The 18763-nt window shown below is 41.6% G+C and overlaps 1 protein-coding gene across 1 annotated transcript; it reads left to right on the top strand.

Moving 5' to 3' along the window:
• Positions 1–7663, top strand: SPMIP5 (sperm microtubule inner protein 5). The gene is made up of 6 exons (XM_078389604.1): positions 1–79; positions 741–809; positions 2440–2661; positions 4512–4698; positions 5989–6086; positions 6937–7663. Exons 2-6 carry the CDS (start codon positions 752–754, stop codon positions 7095–7097), a joined length of 726 nt encoding a protein of 241 aa, XP_078245730.1. The 5' UTR covers positions 1–79; positions 741–751; the 3' UTR covers positions 7098–7663.
• Positions 7664–18763: the final 11100 nt, after the last annotated feature.

Raw genomic sequence — 18763 nt, 5'->3', positions numbered from 1 at the left:
AGGGGGCAGTAGTGCGTATAGATTTCTTTTTTCTCAACACCCCCCCCCGCCCCCTTTCTTTATACTGTGCTTCGAAAAGGTACGCCAGGGAAGAAGCCTTTGCTGTGACTGATCTCAAGATTTTTTTATTCTGGGCTTTCTCTCTCTCTGCTCTGTCTCCCCTTCCTTTGTGTTTCGATTGTCTGCTTGATAATGTTTTATTTGCCATAAACTACCTGGGACTGCAGCTCACCCTATGTATCATCAGTAAAAACAAAATATCATGCTACATATACCTGTATTAATCAGCTCATTAAAGTCAGAATATCTGTGTTCACACCCAACTACAGTTGTTAAGGAAATGATTACTACACTTCTTCCCTTTCAGTACCTTCTGACTACACTGATTATGTTCACTCATCACTCCAAACAGGCATATAGTAATATGACACTGACAAATGGGGCAAAACTCATTAGGGTTGGTAATATTGTAGCTCAATGAATTAGGTATCTGACTACAGAACCAGAGGTTGGGAGTTTGATTCCCCACAGTGCATCTCCATCTCAGGAGAAGAGCCAGCCTGTGTAGCCTTGGGCAAGCTGCACAGTCCCAGGGTGGGCCGTGAAGAAAGGAATGATAAACCACTTTTGAGCACTCTGCACTTAGAAAACTCTGGGAAATAGTGTTGCCATAGGTTTTGACCTGATGGTGCATTATGATTATGAATTCTATTGTGAATGTTCATTTTCTTTAATCATAGTTTGAAAAAGCATGAAAGCATATCGGCGACAAGTAGATGAACGTCACCCATTAATACCAGGATACACAGGTAATTTGGATTGCTCTAGTTTAAATTCTGGGGCCATTCTCACAGTTTACAACCTTGCACAAAGGAAAATATACTGGTAAAAAGGGCAACCAAGGAATGGCTTTCTCTCAGCTGAGAGAGTTTTAATGCAGTTGTAGTACATGTAGAAGCAGTGTACTGGTAAACATCAGTAATAAACAGCATTATATATATATATATATATAATTAGGCAATTAGAGTTATTTTATAACAGCATTTGCTATGAAATGAAATTGCAACCTCTTCTAAACTGAAAACCTATTACAGAGGTGGCCACCTTTAACATGATTTGGGCCCACAGCTTTTATCTTTCTTTCCAAACTTTGCCCCTCATGCACTCTTCATGTACCGAAGTGGTTAGAAGCCAGAATCTGTTGTATAACAGTAATAGCAGCAAAATGACTTCAGCCTACTTCCAACTGTACTGGGGTAACCAGGAGCAGTGAAGTTTTTAAAAGAACCGTGAATGCTGTGTAATCAACATATATTTCTGTACTCAGAAATTGTTAAAAACCAGTGACTGTGCAGCCTGTACATAGATCAGCTAAGCTGTGTGCAGCACCATTGAGATTGTTTGAGCCCCTCCTGTTCTCCACCAGACACCTGGTTGGTATTATTCAATAGGTTGTAAAAAGGGAATACCAACACCAAATAGTCTTTGACTGTTTCTGTAGTACAGTAATTGAATATCATACAGCAATTTAAAAGGAACCTTAAATTTATGAGTTTTATTTTTTTATTAGCTGAAACCCTGTTGCTTAGCATAAGTTTCAGTAGGGTAGATACACTGACTCAGTGGAGGTTTGGTGAGTGCGTGCCTATAATGATTCAAATGGGCCTACTCTGGATGCAACTTACTGTGTTAATAATGTAAGTCACAAGTAGAGTAGACCTATTTGAATCAATGGAACTAACATGAGCTGGCTCACCAAATCCCTACTGCTTCAATGACGCTACTGTACTGTGAGGCTAAGCAATAGGATTTCATCCAGTGAACCGTAATTGCTTGGGTTTTTCTCACCTCTGTATCAATATAAGGAACCCTATTGAGTTGCCTTTTCCATCTTCCTCATTGCCACTGCTTGGCTTGAGGGAGCTTCATTGTGCCAATCACTTCTCCTCTTGAGTAGAGTTTCCACTGGAAGAGCACTCAGCTCAGGAGGCAGCCCTCTGTGCTTAATGGTACATGTTAAACTAAATCAAGGCAAAGGTGTTCTAGAATATGAGATAAAGGACTGTTTGTGGTTTTGTACCATGGGACTACTGGAAATGTAGTGGTATGCACATTTAGAGTGAGGAAACAAAAAAAAATTCTGTTTCACATTAATTGTCAGGCAATAAATATTAGAATGATGACTTTTATGATAGGTGAGGTCAGTGTGGAGAAGGATCCACAGCCAAATATGTGTCTTCCTTTTGACACATTTACTGTGAACCTACAGAATGATTATACTTCCCATATTTCTGGGCCTGGAACCACAGAAAAGTGTGCCAAGACCTCTACCCTTCAGGCTGGTAACCAGGAGAGTTTTAGGACTCCAGGTTCATGAAATCTGACTTAGCCTCTTGTTGACTTCTCACATGGCTTATGGTTTCCTGTTGCTTTTTCTAGGCTATATCCCTCTTAGATTCTACCGAATTGGCAGTAGTTACGGAAATGATTCAGTGTGGTGTGTGAATGCATTTCGTGAGACGACTGAGAAAAAGAGTGACCAAATGAATGAACTGAGGTGTATAGCAGCTACAGCACCACGGCTACCGCCTATTTGCTCCAACGAAGAGATTATAAATGTGCTTGATGACTATAACTACAAACATCATCCCAATGTGGTGGGTTAGTATGCATTCATTCTAATGCTTTTGAGGTTTAGCTGCATCTGCTCTTGACTTTGTTGCCTTAACGCCATGGACAAGTGGACGATACTTTAATTTGAAGTTTGTGCTGTGGCCACTGCAGAAGTTATGCCGGAGTTGTGGGTCCTGTCAATAATACACATCCATTTGCCATGGATATCTGTTAAAACCTGACCTATCTATTCATTTCACTATATCTTCCTAAGTTCTGAAATATAAGAAGGACTGTTTTACCTAAACTGAATCACTGGACCCACTTTTGATGCTTTACCTTCTATCTTTGCCTCTTGAAAGAACCCAGAAACCTGGAGGTGGACCGGCTAACTTAGGAGGGAAACTGATACTTCATAGGGGAGCACAGACTTCACATGCAAGAGGTCACAGGTTTATTTCCTGGCATTTCCAGATAAGGCTAGGAGGATATTCCACCTGAAATTCTAGACCGTTGCTGACACTCAAGAGTTAGCAATACTATATGGACCAGTGTGCCTGACTCAGTATTAGGTAGCTTCCCGTGTTGCTTCTATCATAGCATGTCACCTGTGTGGCTTATGACTCACCACTGGGTGACTCAAGTGTTGTGCAGTTCTCTTCCTGTGAGTGAAAGGACCGGCTTCCCAATTTTTTTCATGCTCTTGGTTCATGAATCCAGCTTTCCTTTCTAGCTTTCAGTGTTCCCTGGCTCTGGCTTCATAACACATAAGGAGACACGTTTGAGTGTATGGCGTTCTGCCTTTATACACATTTCGATCTGCATGGCTGCTGAGCAAAATTTTATTTTGTGAGGGGCTTAGCATCTTCAGTAGCAGAATAAATTCCTATTTGCCATGAACCATTGTGACAAAAACTGCCTGCGAATGATTTTTTTTGCTCTTTTCTTAGAGTAGAATGTGGCAGCTTTAAGGCTCCTTTTATTTCCTTTTGAAGTAAAATGTTGCTTTTGTTCCCATACTGTTCTGTGCAGCCTTTTTCCTTTGCTGTAGGGTGAATTAGTGGCAGTAGCCCATGTGTGGCCTCACTGTTGCGTGTGAAGGGGCAAAACCTATTACTTTTCTTTTGATGAATTGTAGTGGTTAAGAGGGTGACAGGAGTTCCTTGTTTAAGTAAAGTACTAGGAGTTTTTTTCCTAGAACTTTTGTAGAAGATTAAAAAAAAGGCAAAATCATCTCTGAGATTACCAGCACTAAGCCGTGACAAAAGGCTCTGATAGCTTCACTACTGCAGTCAAGGAGCAACAAAAATTGCTTTTTATCAAAGATTTTCTCTCCAGTTTACAAGGACCTGCTCCATGACCTCTTAAACACTCCCATGAAGGAACAAAATGAAGTAATGGATGTTCTCACAGTTAATTTTCCAAAAGGAAGGTTTTTTTATTTATTATCTCTGTGTTGCATTTGTACAAGTAGGGGCTGAAACAAAATGTTCCTCTTTAAGTCTGTTCAGTATACTCCACTCCATGTCTCTCCTCCTCCTCTCCATCTCCTTGTAGTCTGTTTTGAGCTACTTAATATAAGGACAGGGATTCTGTGGCACATGGGCTGCAGCTGGCCAGCCTGTCGCAGCCTGTTGTTCTAAAAATCAGAACAATGGGCTATTCTGTGGCAGATATTGGGGGCCCAAGCCACAAGATTTCACAGGTGTTACCAATTTACCTCAGGGATGTAATACTAAGTATTTGTGGAAATGGTGGGGGGGAAGTCAAGCATGGTTTGAGTTTTATTTCCTTAGATAATTTGATGGGCGTAATTTGTATTGTTTTCCTCACTTCAGGTAGGGTAACTTTTCATTACAGTAAGGTTTCAAATTATACTCCATTTGACAATTTTACAGGGCCTGTGGAATCAAGAAGAAGTCTACCTGAGCCACCCATTCCAGGCTGGACGGGCTTTGTACCCAGGTCCAAGGTGACGGAGTTTGGCCACGGAGTACGCTACCATGTGATGGCAGAAAATTGCTATCAAGATTTTAAGGATACCTTGGGTAGAATCAAGCATGATCCTCATAGCAAAGAACCCATGTATGTTGGGATAAATATCTTACAATTTGAGAAGTAACATTGATGCAAGATTCTGTCTATACCATACAGCAGTGGTCCCCAACCTTGGGCCTCCAGATGTTCTTGGACTACAACTCCCAGAAGCCTTCATCACCACCTCTGCTGGCCAGGATTTCTGGGAGTTGAAGTCCAAGAACATCTGGAGGCCCAAGGTTGGGGACCACTGCCATACAGTGTCTATCAGCTTGATACTGTTGTGGCTTCATCCCGTGGACTTCTGGGATTTGCAGTTTGGTGAAAGACTTGAAATTCTCTGTCTGTGAACTCTAGTGCTGTAGTTCAGGGGAGTGTATTAGGACTCTTTAACAGGGAATCTTTAGTACCATGCTTCAAATCCCAGGATTCCATAGGCTGGAGCCCACTGGTGGTTGATGCTTTTTCTGGTTGTTGGGCCGAAGGCATGGGGAGGGGGCAGAGCCAGGTTGACAGATAAGTGTTGGAGCAAAAGTATTATATATACACACAGGCATTCACAAACATACACATTGAAACATACACTGATTCGTTTGTACAACTAAACAGACAGGCTTTAACACGGATATTTCATCACCCTATTCCTTCACTCCAGAATTCTGCCACAACATTAGAAATGTTTTTACTGACTGCTGTTTGCCTCTTCCACCTGTTTTCAGTGCTGGGCAGTTATTAGCACTCGTTCTCTCATTTTCTCCCCTACCTTCAAACACACTTGTAGCTAGGACCCCACAAACACAGTTGTCAGTCAATAGCAGCAACCATGCATTTAATTTAAATAAATAAATAAATAAATTCTGTTAGCTAGCAGGGTGGTTGTCTAATATAATTCACTACTGACTTAACTGAACTGGCTGAGTAGCTCAGTTGTTTGCTGTAGAGCCAGAGGTTAGAAGTTCAATCTCCCACTCTGCCTCCTACAAGTAGAGCCGGCCTGTGTGTCCTCCAGAAGAACAGAATGGTAAGTCACTTCTGTGTATTCTCTACCTAGAAAACTCTGAAAAGGGTCATCATAAGTCAAAATTGACTTGATGGCACACACATACACTGAATCAGTTTTCCCTGTAAGGAAAAAAACCCTGCGAGTTTACCATGTGAATTAAGGTTTACTGAAAAAGTGAATATATCAACATACCAAGAACTATATTGTGGCTCTTGCATTTAGTGGGTGTGTCATTTATAACCACAGACTGCACAAAGCTTGTTATAATCATTGAAGCTGGAATGTGGCAAACACTCAAGCTCTAATGGTGACTCTCTCTTTTTTTATCATCCTAGGGAAGAGGTCCAGGTAGCCAAGCCCAAAGTAACACGCCCACACCAGAGATTCTACCGGCCTGAAGGAATGCTGCCCAAATACACTGGTCATATTCCACGTAAGGACTTGGGATTTTACTCTTTGAAACTGACTGTTTACAATGGGCCTCTTCACAGGATTGCATTCATGTGTCTTACTTTGTGATCGGAGGCAGGACTGGGAAGCTCACATGCCACCTACAGCTCGCATGCCTCCTCTTTATTTGTTTCCCTTCAGTTCCCATTCCAGTGGTTTCCACTGCTGCTCTCTGGTTTGTCATGACAAAGAACCTGGTGTATTTGGCTATTTAAAATGTTATTTAGCTTGTTTCATCAGAATCTCAGGCTCCAAAGTTTAAGATCTCATAACTGGAAGTAATTTTAAAAAGGACAGAAGAGGGTGGACCTTGAATAAAATCTACAACCCTAATATTTTGCATGGGCCGGGGTTTCAACTTCCAGTTTTCTGAGCCCCTTCTATAGTTGATGATTATTAGTCCTGCTTAGATTAAATCTGCTGAAATCAGCGGGACTTACTGTAGCTGTAACTAGCTATTGATTTCAGTAGGTATGTTCTGAGCATGACTAACTCTGGTTTCAACCTCAAGATTTCTGACAATAGTTTACATGTATGACCCACAGTTTCAACACCCAAGCATACTCAGGCCAGGTTCACAACAACAAGAAAAAAAATTAATGTATAAATCACAAAAAAGTCAATAAAATGGCAGCAGAAAATATTATATATGATGGTTTTCATGGTAGCTTAATATTTTTGTTGTTGTTAAAGGCTTCCTTGAAAATACTGAAAAAGATGACTGCTGAAAGTCCCTGAAAATGTCCCTAGGAACATGGGAGGTTCAGACTTCATGACCACCATGGGGTTATGAGCATTTTAATAAACTGCAAATAACCTGTTATGTCTTACAGATGAACGGTCTGGCATCGGAAAGACTTTTGGTAATGTATGCAGAAGCTGTTCTGTGTGTTCCCACCCTGATGTCAGCTATGGGGCATATCTTGCAAAGAAACGTAAGGCTAAAAAGTTGCAAGAAGTGACCCAGGAAGAGAAGAAAGTCTTAACTGCATAATCTTTTGATCCTTGACATAAGACAATTAAAAATGTACAGTAATGTCTAAGACAAGTATGCTGAGAAACCTTCTGTATTTGCTGGTTTTCATATGTGGAACAATTATAAGTATTTCAAGCATGCTGAAATATTTATCACTTTCACTTGTAGGGTTATGGTACATACTGTATCAGTATCCAGAAAATGCTTTAGAAAAGTAGTTCCCAACCTTGAGTAACCCAGGTGTCCTTGGACTGCAACTCCCAGAAACCCAAGGCAGCAGAGCTGATGGCGAAGGCTTCTGGGAATTGTAGTCTAAGAACCTCTGGGTTACTCAAGGTTGGGAACCACTGCTTTAGAAACTGCTGATTATCTAGATCAATTAAAAGGAGAGGGGGAGTATTCCACAGATTCCCAGAGCGGAAAAAGATTCGAGGACACATTCAAAAAATCCAGTTCTCCTTATATTGAAAGAATCATGAAAAATGTAACTAGGAGCGTTCCCTTGAAATTACAAGTAGCAGAGTGAATTTGCCTACAGATGAGATGTCACTTCCAAAAGAATACATCACATTACACTTTGGTGTAAAAAGTTTGCTTGCGTGTGTGCACGGATGGGAAACAAATGTTTATTTGGGCGGAAAACATTTGAGAAGGGTATAATCCCAAATATCTTGGTTGTAGCAAGAAATCTGAAAACTGAGGTGGAACCCATGGGTGTAGTAGAGTCAGGGCTTGCTTGGTGTAAGGACCAAGACCTTTTGGCTAGTGGAGAAAATGATGCCATCTGCTACTCCAAAGACTCTTCCCTCTGCACTTACCAGTAATGTTAGTGGCAGAGTGGGGAGAAATGGATTACTTCAACTACACTATTACTGGAATTCAGTAAGTGATTTACACTTGCGTGACATTGTCAAATTGTAACAGCAAAGTGAAATACTGGCCACATTTTTTCAGTTATGCTTAGCCGCATCTCTTCTCCTACTGCTTTAGAAAAGAGTGTTTATTGCTTCTAATGTATTAAAATAATACATTGTTAATACTTGTGATTGAATTTTAAAGTAGCTGCTAAAAAGTAACTGTGGCTCAGGAATGTTGCTACCAAATAAGACTGGTACTTTATATATATATTTTAAACTTGTAAAGGTTTAAGCAATTTTGATATACTCCCTGATGTTTGAAAATATTTTGCCCTGAAATATATAGAGAGATGATCCATGGATTTCTGTCATCTTGTCTGTTTAGCCTCTATATATGAAGTCATATTAAATGTAACAAGCTAGCAAACAAGCAGCTGTCATTTTGATACCAAGCCTGGGGCATTTCTGGATCACAGATAGGCAGATCCTAAGTTTTCAGGATGTACTTTGATTTTTAGGAGATTCCTGAGATACACTAGACAGAGCGAGCTGCAAAATAATGATTGAGGAAGACAGATATATGCTAAGAAGGAAGGGGTCTTCTAAGCATATTCTCAGCTCCTGAGTTTGTGGTTGGTATCGGAATCAAGCTCACAAGTCCTTGCAGAAGAAAATCCACCTCTGGATTTCCACAATGTCAAGGCAAGTAGCAAGCAGCACCAGGGCCCAAATGCTCTGAATTAATTCCAAATTAGGAATACACCATTTTTTGGTAAACCTCAAAATCTCTAGCTTGTTCAAGAGGCATCTGTGAATAGATCTCAGGTAAAACTCCCTCTATCTGTGACCTTAAAATTATAATCCACTCATCATTTTTAACCCTGAAGTCCCAACAAGCTCTCTCAAAGGAAATCAGGAAACATTCAGGACAGTCTCCTTTCTGATATTGGGGAAATATCTTTAGATCGATATTTGAAGGATTTCCCACACTGGAATTATTATTATTATTTCGGGCAGCTATTACCAATTTCTTCATCTCAATTTGGAACAACATTTCTCTTTCTCTTTTCCTGTTTTCTTGCTCAAATTCCCTTTTCCTGTTTTCTTTTTCCAATTCTAATTGGTTTTTCATAGCTAACTCCTCAGTTTAAATTCTTGTTCTAGCTTTGGATATTTTCTCCTTCTGAGGCAATTATTACTGGTCTCTCAGTTTCTTCATCACTTTGAATTTGAGGGTTCCCATTTCCCTCAGCACCCTGGAGCTCAACCTGTGCCTCCATAACCAATGTTTTACTTTGTTTACGTGGCATAAACAATACAATTTCTTATTAAATTGGACTGGTTCTTTTCCCTCACAAGAGCCAAAAGGATCTCTTCTTGGGATTCCCCAGACCTGGGTTCAGAAGCTGCAAAACTAAGTCTTCCACAAAACTCTAATGGGTGACCACTTCTTACACCACAGACCCTAAACCCTTTTCCGTCCAGACTCAAGAAGATTCAATTTCACACTGGATCATTTCAGATCCGACCGCTATGCCACCAATTCTTAACCGACCAGATAGGCGGGATATTAAATCAATCAATCAATCAATCAATCAATCAATCAATCAATCAATCAATCAATCAATCAATCAATCAATCAATCAATCAATCAATCAATCAATCAATTTGTCACATTCCCATCTTTCTCTTGATTCACCAAGCAAAAGCACAAGCAAAGTGTCGTTCAGTTTCCACCAGTTGATTACATCAACTTTATTCACTGTTAATGACAGAGGTCCAGGCAACATCATTTATGAACTAAGTAGAAATTGTTTATTGTTACAGGTGATAACAGTTCAGTCAATGTTTTTAACTCTCAACTAAAACAACCTTCTTTCTCCATTCTCAACTGCCTATTCTCTTTCCCTCCCTCCCTCATTTTCTTCACCCCACTTAACTCTGCCCCCACAAACTCCTATTGGTGCATGCAAATCTCAACATAAATATTAATGAGCAGGGTGAACGCTACATGTACCTTCTCCAGTTTTAAAAAGAATGAAAGAACATGGGCGCAAAAAGTCTCCCGCCTTCTATGGTGAGTAAGGTGGAATTTTATCATGTTTTGAGGGTCTCCTGTACCCCTGAGGTCCCTTTGTCCTCCAAATATGTCTATGCTTTTTTTTGCACATGCAGCCTTCCAAAATCTAGAGGTGGGTATGTGCAGCCCCTAGAACTCTGGAAGCTGCCCCTACATCTCTTAGCAGCACCAGTGCTTCACTGTACATTTTCTGCCTCCACCTTCTCCTCCCACTGTGGTTTGCCAGCTGGCTGAGGAAAAAGAAACCTTTAAAACTAGAGCTTATAACATCAGCATTCCTGCCTTCCTGAAGAGAATCTCTGAACATCTGCTGACCCAGGAGAGTACGGTGGGAGCAACAGTGACTGCTGCTGCCTCCTGGCTGCTACACGCCATCCTTGTGGGATTTTGGCCTGTTGACATCCTGCAGATTCTATCTCTTAGCGGGCTAGGGCTTTGCTGTAAGGTGGATGCCTCCACCTTCCACTCCCACTGACATTTGCCACCTGGGAAAGCTGCTGTATTATTATAGGAGTTGGGGAAAGAACAGGATCTTGATTACCCCCAAACTATCTCCCAGTTCAGAAAGTCTGGATGGCTGTGGTAATGTTCCTCCTGGGTTCAAAATGCTGCTGCTGAATGCCAGGTCAGAGAAAGGGAAAACATCAGCTGTCCAGGACTTGATCCTGGATGAGCATGTTGACGTGGGCTGTGTTACAGATTCTATCCCTCTTACCCTGTCTGATTTGGCTACAGTGACACATGCCTTAGTTACACCCCATTTGGATTACTGTAACACACTCTATGTTGGGCTGCCTTTGAAGACAGTTTGAAAACTTCAATTGGTTCAAAATGTACCTGCCAGACTGTTAACAGTGGTCAGCTATGTGGTGCATATAATACCCCTCCTACAACAACTGCACTGCTTACCAGTCCGTTTTCAGATCTGCGGCGTTTTACCAGGTCATGAATATTAATGAGCTATCTGCATGTACCCATGAGAGTGCTGGAGAGGCGGAGTCACCAGATGTAAGAGTCTCTGCAGGAGAGGGAGAAGGGAGGATTGGAAAATTTGGAGTAGGAGAGTGGAGAGAGGGTTGGCAGTTGATGAAGTAGGATGCTTTGTTAAGAGTTACCGACGCCTGTAATAATAAACAACTTCTATTTGGTTCTTTTAAAAATGACACATTGCCTGGACCTCTATCATTAATAATAAACAATGCTGATGTAGTCAACTGGTGGCAGGGACACAACAGGTGGCTTTGCTTGGTGAAACAACCAAGGGACAGGCAGAAACATAACAAGGTTCAATTCAAAGGTCTGGTTCTTTGCTATCGAGCCTTCTACAGTTTGGGTCTAGGCTATTTGAAGGACTGTATCTCCTCATATAAACCTTCCCAGTCCTTAAGATCAGCAGAGGAGGCCCTCCTCTCAATCTCATTGCCATCACAGACAAGTTTGATGGGGATACGAGGGAGGGCCTTCTATGTGGCTGCTCTGAAGTTGTGGAATGTTCTCCCTTTCTTTTTTATCCATCTGCTGACATTTGAAGACCTATCTCTGTTTTAATGATCATAACTGAGTCCCTGAATGATGGTTTTTAGCTGAGCAAATTTGTTTTTAAAGTTTAAATGTTTTAACCATTCAGTGTATTTTAATTACTATTGTAATTTAATTGTTTTTAAGGTATAATTTATTATGTTATGAATTTCATTTTAACACTGTGTCAATGACATTTTACAGTACAGTAGGACCCTCATATCCATCAGGTATCTATTCCACTATCTACCACTAATGCCTGAAACTGCAGATAGTAGCAAATCCTATATGCAGCACACAAGGAGATGGGACAAAGACCACAAGGCCTTCCCCTTCCTATATTGTATATAAGACTATGGTAAACTGTGGATAACTAAAACTGCAGATATGGATCCTGCAGATACGGGGGTCCTAATATATACTTTGAAGTTTAAATAACTCTATACAGTATTTATTGCACAAAGAAACAGCCATATTCTTAGAGTAGGTTTTTGAGATGCATTCATAGAATTGGTAGAACTGTTTCTCTATCTATTACTCACAAAGAGCAATGGAATGTGTTAACTGACACTTGTGGCTTCCGGGACTTTTCAGGTTTCCTTTGATAATGGAAGTACATTTTTTCCCATCTTTATTTCATGAAAATCTGAAGAAATGTTTTGCATTCACCCCTCTGTGCATAGGATAGATTGGTGTGTGTGTGTGTTTTTTAAATGTGTAACTTATTTCGGCTGGTTTGTATTTGGTCGTATGGTAGCTTGTTGAACATTTTAAATTCTAAACCTTTCGCTTTAAATCTAAAGGTTAAGAGAGTGTCTCCTCAGTCTATAATTTTTACAGTCTACCATTAGGAGACGGGGTAGATTAGGTGGCATCTGTTATATTGCAGACTATAATTATTAACATTATTTGCATTATAAATTCACTGTTAAAACTCCCCCTTAGTGGAAGAATGCTGTTTCAGTGAAGCTTTGCATAGGAAAATTACATACACTGCTAGGTCTGGAACTTTTAGCAATAGGAATTGGAGGGGCATATTCTGATTCTAATGTGTGAAAACTATTGCAGAGTTTTGAATTTCTGGTAAAATTCCTTTTGCTACACAGTAGAAGTACAGAGATTCACAGAGGAAAATAACTTCAAATTCCTGTTATCCAGAGTCCACTTCTTTCTCATTAACTGGCACTTAAAGTCTTCATAACCTACTCTAAGAAATTTGTAGGAGAAAGAATAAAAAGCATTTCTTTACATAGTTAATTGCAGTTACAGACTTGCATATGCTGCTTTCTTTCTGCACACATACTACCAACTGAACAGATCAACAGCATACAAACATTTGACTGCTTCCAGCCAACTAAAGAAAGGGAAAGAAACACTAAGCACAGAAGCAGGCATCTCTTTGAATTCAAAAGTAGAATAGTGCTGGATAGACAATCAGTCACAACTCACAAGAAGTATCTCCCAATTACACAAACCACAGACAGCATGCAAGCTTGTAACTAAAGCTCCAACAGAATTCACAGTTGAATATTCCTTGCTAACCTATCTCTTCAGGATGAAAGGTTGGAATTAGACTGTGATTTTAGACTGTGACTTTGTTGTAGCCATGTAGTCATATGGAAAATGCATGGTTTATGATTTCCTGATTCCAACACAGTCTACGCTATAATAGGAACAATGTGAATGTGTGCAGAGTCAAACTCCTGGCTTGTAATTTGATATATGGTGGTTAAACCATCAGTGGTTGTAAGCTGTAATTGTCTGGTTTGAGAAAGTGTGGATGTCTTGCTTATTGCAACCGTCCCTTTTGATTTTATTCTTCAGTCTTGTAGTCACTAGGATAGTACATCCACATTCTAGGAGAAGGGACATTCTGATCCTATAGTATCATTCCTGGACTCTTAATCCTGGTGCACAAGTATATTTGTCCAACACAGAAGATGTGTGCTGTATAAAGGATTTACATAGGTCTGTGGTAGAAAAAAAAAGACTGCAATTTTCCTTTAAAAAAGAGTGACGTCTTTCTTGTTCTTATAAAAGCCAAGATAGGAGGCAAAGCATGCAGTCACTGTTTAGCCAGCCGTTTTGCAAGAAACAAACTTGCAACTGCAGGTTCTGTTGTCGCTTCTACCAAAATGTCAGCCTTATCTCAAGATTTTGGTAAAGGAATAGCACAGCTGCCAACAGTGCCCAATTTATTAGAAGGAAGGGGCTAGCAACAACTTAACCACTCAGAAACCGACCTTTCGGGTGAAGAACTGAAGTCTGAAACTGAACCTGAGGGCTTCAAATAGTAGGAAAAACATCAGCTCTGTGATTTTTTTCCCCACAAACTGTATCAGAACACAAGAGTTCTGACTCCTGTCCTCTGAAGATGCCAGCCACAGAGACTGGCGAAACGTTAGGAAGAAAAACCTCAAGAACACGGCCAGACAGCCCGGAAAACCTACAAAAACTAATATCACATTTACTGTAATTGTGTTTGGAGTACGCTATGGCCCTTTGCACTTCTTGCTCAGACATACATCCTATTAAACAGGACAGAAACGACGCTGGAGCAGCTGAGGTTTTGCCCCAGAGCACCAACATTTAGATAACACCAAAGTCTAGAGATGAAGCTAATGGTGAATGTGCTTAAAATATAGCAGTCCTGGGTGGTCTTCCTCATGGGACAGCTCCAGAGGTGGGATTCAGCAGGTTCGCACCTATTCTATAGAACCGATTCCTAAATGTACTTTTGGTTCTTAGAACCGTTTGCTGGCTTGAGATGAATGAAGGAGGAGGGGCCAGGTGACCAGCGACGAGCGGGGGGAGGGAGCGCAATTAGCTGCCTCCCTTCCTGCGCCACACTGAGCCATCTGAGGTGGGGTGTGGGTGAGAGAGATAAAGCCCTGGAAAGAGCAGAGGCGTCAATGGGGGAAAGGGGGGGAGGATGAGTCCTTGACGTCACTGGAGGAAAGCTTATGGCCTCGAGGCAGAGGGGGGGGCTGATTGACAAGTCATGAGGACAGGACACAGAGGGAAAAAGTTTTGGGGTGATACCGCTTCAGTCAAACACCCAACCGTCCTAATTTTACTATGATTTTTTTCAAGTTAAAGGTACCACATAAGACTGTTGCTTATGTGGTACCTTTTTTTAAAAAATGCCCTGGGCATTTATTTATTTATTTATTTATTTATTTATTTATTTATTTATTTATTTATTTATTTATTTATTTATTTATTTATCAATCATTAGGACATAGAACCTGTTGTTAATTTATTTGAATCCCACCACTGGACAGCTCAGTGGTTTAAGTATCTGGCTGTGGAATGAGAACCTGGGAGTTCAATTCCTTATTGTGCCTCCTTGACAGGGGCTGGGCTCAATGATCCATAGGGTCCCTTCTCTTCCAGCTCTGCAGTTTTCAAAATTATTCATCTTCGAATGATGATGATGATTTTCATTTGGCCACGTGTTTATACTGCCTGGCCATAACCTTCATATAGAAATATTCTTCCCGTCCTATTAACACAACATTGTTTTTATTGGGTTTGGGGATGGCCATAATATGCACGCAGAGCTGGATTGAGGAGTCTGAGAGTGACTTTTCCGAATTCTGAGTTTAAGAACCTATTGCAAAGCCATCCAGAAAACTGGTTTTATGAAAACTTTGTCCATACCAAGTGAATAAAACAGATACTGCGATCAAAGATGCGTCTCAGTCTAGTCCAGGAAGAAGCTGCTAGGAATTTTGATAATACGGTGTTAAAGAAGAAATGGCAAAAATTGGTAGTTTAAAAATATAAATAAGAAATAAATAGGAAAAAAGTGAATGTCACCACAGGATGCACAGGATTGCTTGTGCAATTTTCTTGATGTTGTGAATTTATGTCTAATTTTTACTAAGAAAGTTGTGCTTAAAACAGGTAGAAGCATAATATTTTGTTTCCTAGAATATTCTATTGGGGCTTTTTCCTTGAGGTAACATGCCTCTGGTAATGTGCAGGAAAATATTGTCAAAATCTAGAGGAGTTTTTTGTGAGTGGCAAACACTCGGATGGATTTCTTCTTTATGTTTACATTTTTTGGGGGGGTTAATTGGCAACATAATTTTAAGAGTCTACTTAAGAGCAATTTGTGTCATACAGAATGGGACAGGCTGTGTTTGCTGTTTAAGTAAGAGAGCAAAAGACCTGCCAAGCGAGCAAGGCTTTTCGCGTAGCAGAAGCGGTATTCAGGTTTTGCTCTATTTTACAATATTTTGATAGTTTCTTTTGTGCAATGAAATGTACTAATATCCTCATTCCAGTACAGAACTAAATAGCAAGGCCATTTGCTCAGTCCAAAAGGGTTTCATAGCAAAAAGCAGTCCTATAGGAGAAAATTGAATGGGCCAGGTGGACTTCACCATTCGAGTTTCCAAAACACAACTACACATCAACATAATAATAAATTCTGTCAGATTATCAATCTGCATGATCATTTCATCACATTTTTCATTCTCCGACAGCCTGTTTTCAAAAGCTGATAACAAAAGCTGCATTTTGAAGTCTGAACTGCATTTTACAAGCTATGCTAGCTCCCCAAATTAAATGTCTCTTAATTGATATGACGCTTATCAAATCTTGAGTGTTCATTTACAGTTCAAAGCAAAAACTTTGCTCTGAATAGCTCAATATTAACATTTTTTTAAAAAAGAGAAAAAACCAATCAATCATGCACATATTTTGAACATATTTTGTTGCAAATAGCATTCTAACAGATATGACTGATTATATAGTAAGGAGCATAATTTATATATCACAAGCAATGGGGCCTTTTGTCACTGACATAGCTAAAGAATTTGACACCTTTACAAGAGAACAATGTACGTCAACCGAAATATATACCAATTAGGCCCAGTGAGACACTTAGATGAATGATGCTGGAACATGCTATATTTACAAATAATATGTGGTTTACGGCCACTTGCATTTTCAAACAACACATCTATTCATGTCACTATTTTTGTAAAAAATTAAGCATTTGGAAAGGTCACACAACTATCCCCATTAGCACTGAAAGCCAGGAAAAATGGACAGTAATTTGATGTTATTTAACTTTGCCTTTGATGGGATAGCTTTGTAAAGTGTTATTTGTTTAAACACTTCTTGCCAAAGTGATTGTTGCTCCACTTCATTATTAAAAGAGGATGTTTGGTAACCCATGGTTAACGATGAATACATCGATGTCATGGGCAACGCCAGCAAAGAGGATAGGGCTTAAATGTGGGTTGGAGAAAGGTTGTTTTTCTATAGAGGATCTAAAAAGAGAGAGCAGAAGAGAAAATAGCTGCTTGACCACCACCTCTTGTGCTCAAGCAACCTATGCTCAAGAATTGTTTGCAAAATTACAGACCAAGAGTACAGAAACTGTTTTTTCCTGTCAAAGGACCTTATATGTAGTCTTGTTAGAGGCTGCATGCTGGCCGAGGGTGTGGCTCAGGCCGAAAAGAGAAGGAACTCAAACCAAAGTGATCAAAGCTTACAAAATGGGTATGGTCATGAGGCTAGCCAAGATTGCCCTCCCTCCCAAAAAACCTAAACCAAGGTCTGCATGTGACTCTTGCAACACTTTCTCAATCCATTTGTACACTTTTAGGTTTTGTTCATTATTAGCTGCAAGTGTATCCTGCTTGTCTACCAATGAGTTCAAGGCAGCATACATGGGTATGCTTTCCTCATTTCTCACAAGAACTTTGTAAAATATGCCAAGCTGACTGAAGCTGGCTGGCCCAAGGTTTCATGGCGTTTGGGAACCTGAATTTCTGTCCAGTTCCCTTCAAAATTTGCCTCTGAAATCTACCCAAGACTGAGCCTTTTTATTTCATTTTTCTTGAAAGTTTCATATGTTCTTATTAATTTAATGACAAGCAAAAAAAACTTTTCTGTAGGCAAATGTTATTGTAACACTTTTAAACTCAATGGGGCTATTTGCTTATTTAGATTATCTATTGATCAACTTTTCAAAGACACTTTCACAAAATGAGTCTTTTTAAATTCACAGTATATAACAGACAACATGAGCAATTATACTGTAACAACAAAAAAGTTACAAGTTGTGTACCCATGTCCTAGGTCAGGGGTCATCAACCCCCGGTCCGCGGCCCAGTGCCGGTCCGTGGGCTTGCTGGAACTGGGCCGCGGACACAGCTCTCCGCCCCCCCCACATGTTTGGGGGGCGTGTCACACTTGCGGATGGGAGTGTCGCGCAAGCCTCTTGGGCGAGCCCGGCCTTGAACGGAGAGGAGGTGGCTTAGCCATGGTGGCCTGCTCGAGCCTGGAGGACCTCGAGCTGACGGGCAGAGTGCCTGAGCCAGGCCTTCCAGGCCTGAATATGCCGCCGAGGTGGCGGCCCTGGAGCGCCAGTGGGGCATCGAGGCCCGCTTCCTCCTCCCAGCTCCTGGCTGGGCGGGTGGCCAGCCCATCGCAGGAGTGGCTGCAAGGGCCCGGTTGCTTATCCTCCCCTGACCTGAGGAGAGCTCCACCACCCGCCACCGCCGCCTCCGGCTGAAGTCCCCTACCCGGTGGGCCTCCCCATCTCCTCCCCTCCTCACATGCAGAGACAGGGTTGATCCCGGTCCCTCCGCCTGCCTGGGGCTGCGCTGCAGTTGCTTGAGGGCTCCGATGAAGAAGAAAGAGGGAGCGGGTTGGAGGGGAGGAGGGAGACAGGCAAAGCTGCAGCTTTGTCCGGACCATTGATGAGGGTGAGGGGTGTTGGCAAAGCCGGAGCAATCCAGCCAGCTCAGGGGAGAAAGGCGGAGCATCAGACGCAGGCATAGAGGCAGCAACGGTTCACTTCCAGCCAGCGTTGGGGGTCATTTTCCACTTGTGCTAAGGGGGGAGGGCGCGCCTGAGCCACTGCTACCTCAACCTCTGCGCAAGAACCGATGGACCCTCTGTGGCAGTCACAAGCCTGGACCCCTTGCCTTTCCTGCAACTGGCAGCGGCTCAGCTCCTCGTGGCCGGGGGCCAGGCAGTGTGTCAGGGACCAGCAGCTGCTGTCGGGTGCACTCGGGCTGGCCCACCAGCGAGTAGGCGCAGAGGCTGAGCCGCCGCCGGTTGCAGGGAAGGCAAGGAGTCCAGGCTCGTGACTGCTGCTGACTCCGCCGGATCTCTTTGAAGGGCGCACATCAGGAAGAGCTGCACCACTCGCCCCCACATGGAGGACTGGAGGCACTGGATTAGTCAGTCAGGCTTCATCCCCC

The sequence above is a fragment of the Pogona vitticeps genome, chromosome 3 (genome assembly GCF_051106095.1).
Source record: "Pogona vitticeps strain Pit_001003342236 chromosome 3, PviZW2.1, whole genome shotgun sequence".
In the NCBI taxonomy this organism is placed as follows: domain Eukaryota; kingdom Metazoa; phylum Chordata; class Lepidosauria; order Squamata; family Agamidae; genus Pogona; species Pogona vitticeps.
Note: the sequence above shows the minus strand (reverse complement) of the source record. Positions and strands in the feature narration are given on the sequence as shown.